This window comes from Athene cunicularia, assembly GCF_003259725.1.
Source record: "Athene cunicularia isolate RWA chromosome 2 unlocalized genomic scaffold, athCun1 chr2_part2, whole genome shotgun sequence".
In the NCBI taxonomy this organism is placed as follows: domain Eukaryota; kingdom Metazoa; phylum Chordata; class Aves; order Strigiformes; family Strigidae; genus Athene; species Athene cunicularia.
In genome coordinates this window covers 5,118,120-5,126,691 of record NW_020799096.1, presented here as the reverse complement: position 1 = coordinate 5,126,691, position 8,572 = coordinate 5,118,120, and the positions used below count along the sequence as shown (strand labels likewise).

At 39.9% G+C, this 8,572-nt stretch overlaps 1 protein-coding gene across 1 annotated transcript; it reads left to right on the top strand.

The window, feature by feature from the left end:
* Nucleotides 1-7,271: 7,271 nt before the first annotated feature.
* LOC113477521 (probable G-protein coupled receptor 141) lies at nt 7,272-8,135 on the top strand. The gene has a single exon (XM_026843833.1). It carries the CDS (start codon nt 7,272-7,274, stop codon nt 8,133-8,135), a length of 864 nt encoding a protein of 287 aa, XP_026699634.1.
* Nucleotides 8,136-8,572: the final 437 nt, after the last annotated feature.

Genomic DNA, 8,572 nt, shown 5'->3' with positions numbered 1-8,572 from the left:
ACTTGGGCAGTCTTTTATTAAACCATTGAGTTTCCAGATCTGATGATGACGCCAGTGATATTTGCTATTAGAATATAAAATGACAACTCTGCCCTGAGAAATGTATGGGTCTTCTGGAACTGCTGGTCTTACCACAGGTGATGGACTGGCCAGCACATATGTTTATTCCCAGTTGCTGCTGGCATCTCAAGACATCAACAGAACCTTTCTCAAAGAAGGGCAGAGTGGAGGTAAACTTTAAATACATGATGAGCATCTCTTTGTAAATCCCTTCAGATTATTCTTGTCTGCACAATGCTTGCTTCCTAAGCCACTTTTATTTTTGAGTGTTGCAGAACTGCTTTTTTTGTTGTTCTATTTTCTTCTGCATATGGTATCCATGCTATGGACAAGGCACTCTGAGGGTGACAGAGTCAGTTTTTGTAAATACAGGACTTAGACCATTGCACAAATGGCCTCAGCTTTGGAGTTTCTTCTACTTGCGGATTTACCCCACAGTAGGTTTTCCAAACCTTGTCCCTGCCTTTTCTTCCAGGGACTTGAAGAAAGCAACTTCTGTGGTAGCATCTACTAGCTGAAATATACGATTTTCAAACTCACTCTTGCCTCTCTAGGCATCTTTGAAAATCCCACAGGAAATTAAATCAGAAAAGGCTTGTAGCCTGCAGCATAGAATTTGTATTCAAATCTCTATTTAGTGATAGGAACTAAAAACTCTTCTAGTTTCACAACCAGTCCAGTTTCAACCACCGAGAACAGCATGAAATATTACAGCTATATATTGGAAATTTTCTAGGTCTTCTGTTTCATACCGATATTTAATTTCTTTTATATCTCAGAATTCACACTAGTGATATTGATTACCACCCCCTGACTCCCCCATTAAGGTTAAATGCTAACCTATTTTTTCTGATTTGCTCCTGGGTTTGGGTTCTAGAGAGCTGATATACTTCAAGTTCTCAAGAGTTCAAAACCCTCTTTTGTCGTTGTTTTTCTAGATGTCTTTTTGGAATGTGTGCTTTGATGAAACTTGGCAACAGGCCTGTAGACACCACAATCATCAGATGATAAACTAATTTCCTGACAAATGCAAACACTTTTTGAGAGTCTTAGTCCTTGCCTTCTAGTGCTCTCTCTACAACTCCCTCCAGATTATGAGCGCTCAACTTTCTTTCAGAAAAATGGGAAACTTTCTTCAGTAAAGGTAAAGCTCATTTTTGTGGGAGATGGTCAGAAACACATAGTTGCAAGATCTCTGGGAGTTTAAGATAAACGGCAATTTGGAAAACCAACCCAAAATTAAACAACAAACCCAACCTTTCTACCCCACCTTGCAAGCACCACCTCTGTGTTTTGGGCACCCTGTGTGCTTCTTGTAACTCATTGAAAACTGCTATCAGTGCAATGAGGATCTCTGCGTTCCTGCATCAGTTAATTGGTTTATGTGTTCTCTATCTAATTGCTTTTTAGATTAATAAACATTAGGCCTTGCCCAAATCTGTGTCAAGTAAACATTGTTGCAGGCATCTAACTACTTCAGAGGTTTGTTGATTCCTACATATTAGTATCAGGAAAGAAGAATTTAGGGTCTGTGGCTGTGACTCTGTTTACCAAGCAGAAGAACATGAGAAACAGAGTGAAGTAGCATTGTGTGGGGCTATCCCTAGAAATGAAGACTTCTGAGAAAGGCTGTCAGACTGTAAACAAAGGGAATTAAGTTTGACAAGGAGTATGGGTGGCAGTGTGTTCAAGCAGAAAGGAAAGCATTTGGGACAAGGAAAAGGTTATGCTGTCAGTGCCAGATCCTTGGCTCACATGTGGTTCTCTGCAGCTGTTCCCGAGTACAATGACACTTTAAAGCCAGCATTATCAATTCTCTGCAATAATCTAAAGCAGCAACAACTTTAATTGCCTCTACAGGTGTTGGAGGGCAATTAGACCAAATAATAGGACATAATTTTTTCATAAATCTTCTAACTTACTACTAAGTGATAAGTACCAGCACAGGAGAATAATGCCACGTTCCTGAACTTCTAGTAATAAATCTCATCACCTTGCACCAAACCCAAGAAATAACAGTTTTGTTTCAAAAGTCAAGTCATAGCCTGCCTGTCATATACTCTGCCAAATTCCTCCATAAAATCCATGATATATTATTTCTACTTATATGAAGCATAAAGCTACTTTTGAGGAATACTAAATAGGTATGACAGAGGCAACTATTATTATTTCTAATAAACTGAGAAGCCAGATACCCTCTTCCATCCTGACAAACAAAGCCTGAGAAAACTCTCAGTGAGTCTGCAATCAAATAAGTAGAAGGAATGGTCCAAGAATCTCAAATCTTCTGCCAACCTTTTTGACCATTTACTGGCTGAAGTTACTAAATTCTTCATGCTTCATGGGTGGGTAGGATTCACAAATGAAAGGGACTATCCTGCAAATTCGCTAACCACAGAGGATGATTTGCTCACTTTCCAGTACCTGTGACTCATGTCTAACAGAGTGGGAGTGAGACAGAAAGAACTGTGATTGCATCTGTAATCACAGAAAAAGAAGTATGTTAAAACGTTAACACACGTATTCGCTGTCTTACTGTTCTTTATGACTCTGGACTATATGTAGCTCAGTTCTTATAATAACAGAATCACAGAATCATCTAGGCTGAAAAAGACCTTGAAGATCATCCAGTCTAACCATTAACCTCACACTGACCATTCTCAACTCCACCAGATCCCTCAGCGCTGGGTCAACCCGACTCTTAAACCCCTCCAGGGATGGGGACTCCACCCTGCCCTGGGCAGCCCATTCCAAAGCCCAACAACCCCTTCTGCAAAGAAATGCTTCCTAAGAGCCAGTCTAAACCTTCCCTGGCTCAACTTGAGGCCATTCCCTCTTGTTCTATCACTTGTTACTTGGTTCAAGAGACTCATCCCCATCTCTCTGCACCCTCCTTTCAGGGAGCTGCAGAGGGTGATGAGGTCTCCCCTCAGCCTCCTCTTCTCCAGACTAAACAACCCCAGTTCCCTCAGCCTCTCCTCATACGACATGTGCTCATAAGTAGCAATAGAGGGTTTAATATGAATAAATAATTGACATTATCCGAAATTATAACCCTAGGTTGGAAGTAGCTAAAATTGAAAACCTATCTCATAACACAAGGTAGCTCAGTTATATGGTTGTTCTTAGAAATGAGATCTTGAGCTCAGATGTGAAACCTTGGTTGCTATTATACTGACCAGTAAACATAACATTTTCTTAAACAGTGACACAGGAAGCACAGGAAATCATGCAGAAGTTAAATTAAATCAAGAACTTAGAGTACTATTATGGATCTAGTCCCTGACTAAAGGAACTCCTCTATACCCATTCCTAGGCACAGTCAGTGACACGTCCACAGAGACTCATCCCATCTCTGAACATCCAACAGGCCTTGTTCCTCTTCTCTCAACTATTGCTTCTTCTGTTTCAGTTTCTATTCTTAATGATTTAAACTTTCACCTTTCTTCTTTGTGTTCTGTTTCACCCAGTGTTGAACCACACATGTCCATTTCTCTCTTTCCTTAAATTTGTGATGCTAGTCTTGACCTGGATTTCTGATGTGTATATATGAATTTCTCTTTCAACCTTTATTCTCACCATTGGTCAAGGCAAACTTTGTGCTGATGAAGTAAGAAGCAAAAGCAAGATCTGCAAGTTCATTTGAACAGGCTGACGTGACTCAATTTCCTTTTATACTCAGATGAGAAAGTAACCTAAAACTTAAGACCTAGATTACAGAGTTGAATTGAGTGATATTTTTTTTAACAAAAGAACGTGAAGATGAAAGGTTAATACACTGAACAGCTTCAACATACAACCATCAGGAACATTTTGAGGACTAAGTGACTCAGAGGTGTAAAACATTGACTGAGAAGTTCAGTTTCTGACCCCCAGCAGTTTTGGTGTCAGCCAATGGCACTCTCCCCAAGGTGACAAGGAAATTATCCATGCAACACCTTTGCAGGATTTTTGGCATCACTTTACATCCAAAGAGCTCAAACTGGACTCAACAAGGTTATAGAGTTCACAGAGCTTTTGATCTCATAGCCTGAGTCAGCTCTGTCTGGAGTGCCACTGTCACATAACAGCCATTTCAGGAATGCAATTTCTTCATGTCTCTTCTGCATTACTGCTTGGTGGTTCAAGTTTTGTGGATTGCTTCAGGTCCTGTGGATAGAGCAGAAGGCTGCAGGCATTTCCCTATTTTATCTAGAGGCTGTGGATGTAGTTTCATGATCACTCTAACCCATCAAAATCATCAGTTTCTGACACGCAGGCTGTTCCCTAACTTCCTGTGTGTTTCTGCAGAATCAGCTGATCGTTTTGCCATCCAAACACCATTGCTACTATGTTGGATGGCAGCCTGTCCTTATGTGGGACTAAAGTGATGCTGGAACCAGACCTGGTGAGTACCATCACTCATGTAGCTGTTTTCCTTCGGTGCTCTGTCTGCTGGAGCAATTGCGCATTTCTCTTACGCCAAGCCTGTGAGTATATGCACTTTCCAAAATGGGCATCCCTCTTGTTCTGAATCCTGGTCTAGATAAGGTGGTAACTGCTCCCTCAAAGCTTTCAGAGTTCATCCTGTCTCACAAACTGCAGTTTCCACATTCTTGCTCACCCTCATAACCCTTTCTGTTTCTCTCCCTAACATTTAGTGCCCTTGGTTTTTTGAGTCTTTGTATTTATTTATTTACTTCTAATAGCTCTCTTTCACATCTTGTTCTTCCTAATGACTGTACTTAATTATAGGAGAGAAGCATCTGGGAGAGAACCATCCTCACATCCACAGCAGAGGGTGACTGCATGATGGCAGGAGCAATGCCAGTTCAGCTCTGCTGGAATATTGTTTTTATTGCTCACAAAACCTTGTGTGTTGTTCTTTTGTACTGTGGTCTAGAAATCTAATTGAAAAATAAGCTAGGCGAACATTTTTCTGTGTAATTTCTAGTCAGAAACTGCTTTTTAATGTCTCTAGAAGAGCCCTGACACAATGCTTTCCTCTTTTTTAGTGAGCTACCCTATACTAATGATACGGTTTGGGGTCAGCATTCATGACTGCAGTTCAGGCATAATCTTCAAGCACTGCTGGCCTCTGCATGTCCTTTTTTTAACAGCAGGAACTGTTAAATCACTTTTCATATATGTCTGAAGCTTATTTTACTTATAACATTTAAACAGTGAGTAATCTCTGAATTCTTGAAGATCTAATAGCATGTTAAAGCACGATCTTCTGTTAACTCTGCTAAACACTTTGTTATTCTGGCACATTTAGCTTAATTATTAAACATAAAACAAGTTCAGGGGAGAAGTGCATTTATAATGAAAAATCCTCTGCTCAGCTGCGTATTTCTTCATTTGATCAGTGGCACTTTTTACTTGCTTAGTAGAAAACCCCTGTAACTTGTAGCAGTTGAACAGCTCAGAGAATTGCTGCCCATCTGAGCTTTAAGACTGACCCAACTGTGGACAGAAGTAGTCCTGATGGGTAGGTCTGTACTACATGTCTGAGCATAGTGATGGTCTCTGACAGCTCAGCAGCTTTTCAACAGTTCTCTCTGCATGAACAAAGTAGTATTAGATGTTGAACGTATTCAATTGCTATCACAGTGAAGCAAGAAAAAAGGCTTATGGCTTCCTGTATGTCAGATGAGAAAACCCTCAACCATTCTCGGTCAAACAGTCACACCAAAGGCCCTTTATTCACACGGGTTATATATGTCATATGCTATGGATGCATGAAATGGCAAAAAAAAAGAAGAGAGAAGGCAGAAAAATAAGAAATTATAAGGTAATATTTAAGTATCTTATTTTGTCAATATTGAAAAATCATCATTTATCTCTGAGTAATATAAAATGTTGCTGTCTAGGCTGTAAGTATGCTGTTTATAACAACAAAAGGATTGTACCTTCTTAAAGCCAGTTTGAAATGTTAACGATATACATTGGAAAATTAATTTGTGCGAAGAGCAGAAAGTCATCTTCTTAAAGCTTTAAGTCTTTTCTTCTAGTGAATTTTCTGGGAAAGCAAATTTCTCATGCCTGCCCCAGGATCACTAGGCAGGTATACAACTTCATCCATTTAAATGCGTCTAAAATCATGCATTTTAAAAGGGAATGAACAGAAAGGTTTATATCAGTCTTGGATACAACACTCCAATGTCCTTCTAAAGATGTTTTGCCTGATGCTTCATAAATAGACAGTTTCTCTGAAAATGTTTTGCAGTGGCAGTCTATGATTTTACAGATGAGTGTAGCAGAATTAAGAATTGCCAATTAAAAGAATTTTACTGATTTCAAACTTTAAGAGAAGACCCTGCTTTTTTAAGAAACCATTTTTCAGCTCTTTGCTCTTTTGAAACTCTTTGTAAGGATAGATTTCATTAGTAAAATACGCATGTGCCCCACATGCTACCCCTGTATACTTGTGCAGAAATCCAAATGCAAACCCAAACAACTGAACAGTCCACATTTTGCCTTAAGTCTAAATAAGAATGCATCTGTATGTGGCTATGCTCAACAAGTGCCAATAGGACTATAATTTTCAGAAGATTGTTCCTAACTAATTTTTATCTTTAATCATTTTTCACAGTAGAGTAGCTCAGGTGAAATTCTATAGCAAAAAGGTGTGGAGCTGAAGCAAGAAGAAATTAGATTTTCATCTGTATATTTTTGTCTTCAGTGTGCTCTATGCATCTAGAAACTGAAACTTTTGCAGACTTCTGGGTGTCCTGCACTCGTTCAGCAAGATGCTAAACAGATGGCTTGGGTGTCTCCATAAAGTATCTGCAAATTATAGGTAAAACAACATTTCAGTAATTTTCCCACCTTCAATTTAACTTTACAACATGAGTGCAAACTAAACTTGTATAATTTAAAAACAAACAGTGTCTTGGCTATTTCAAATGGCTGAATCTAGAGGCAAATAACTGGGGAAAAAAATAAACTAGAATGCAGTTTAGTAAATTAAAAACTCATTCATAATTATATAAAACATGGTTTTACCACCAAGAGGCATGGATTGTTGCTGTCATATACAGTATGACTACAGTTATAAGGTTGTATACTGCATGGGATAACATAATTTCAAACACAATTCAGTAAAATATCCTTTCATGAATCTGTGACATCCCATAGTTAACAATAAAGGAAGCAACAAAGAAAATGTGTCTATTTTAAAAATTCTAATTTTTCACTTTCAGTAGCCTTTGGAAGGGGAACTGAGGAAAATGCCTGACAGCAGCATAATCCAGCAGAACCTTTCCTCCAACGAGACGCTGCCAGACACCTCAGAGGGACTCCACACTCTTCTCATAGCCCTGTACCTCATTGACCTGGCTGGCGGCACCTTGGGGGTCATCATGATGTCCCATCAGTTGTTTAAAAGGAGATCACAATCTGTGATGACCATTATCATCATCAACCTCCTGGTGCTGCACACCTTTATGCTAGTCAGCATCCCCTTCCGCCTCAGCTATTACTTTTTACAGGAATGGAAATTTGGGAGGTTTGCCTGCAAGCTGGCGAGCGCCATCATCTACCTCCACATGTATACCACCTTCTCATTTTATGTGGCTATCATCATAATACGCCTCTTCCGACCTGAGTTTAGGAAGTGCTGCACTACAACATGGGTGGCTGCTGTCTGGCTGGTGGGAGCACTGGTGATCACACCTGTTTTTCTCTCATACTATGGCACCTCAAAGACACACCACCCTTCTGAATGCTTTCAGTTCCACCGGGACATCCAAGAGGTGCCCATGGTGATCATTAACTACTGCTTGGTTGGGATTTTGGTGGCAGTTTGTGCTGTGCTCACCATAATCCAGTTGTCTGTGATCTACAAACTAGCTGTGAAATATTGGCCTGACATCAACTCCCATGTGGAATTCAGGGCTCAGGCAAAGAGTTTCTTCTTCATCTTGGTAACATTAGTGTGCTTTATGCCCCATCATGTATTCAGAGTCTATTACATCCAAAACTGCCACCTGGATAAAGACCATAAACTACTCACATACAACGAAATTTTTTTAGCTTTAACAACAATGTGCTGCTTGGATATGCTGTGCTTCATAGCAGGAATAGCCCACTGAACTGTGAGCTACAAGGAAATCCAGCTGCAGTGTGTCAATACGGGCTTTTGGTAGAAATAAAACTCTGTTGGGACTTTGCTGAGCTAGGGAGATTGCTGAACTTCCAGCATGGCTGTATAGGTCTGTAGCATTGTTTGGCTTTTGCAGACCAGTAAGATCCACCTTTCAGAAGCTACTGGTTTTTATCTTCCTTCTTGAAGGTAGACACATAAGTCTTACTCTAGTTTTTGACCTAAGACTTGTGCCCTGAAGATTCATTAAGATTTTCCTTAGCTGTCCCTCTCTAACAATGACAGCACAAGTATCGATTCCTTTCTATTTTTTCCTCAAAGTGTCTCAGTAGCAATAACGCACTGTGGCCAGTAAGTTGTCTGCTCTGAATGTCTAACCACTTCTTCTGAAAACTGTGGTACTGAAGGGAAGAGAGGGAAGAAAGA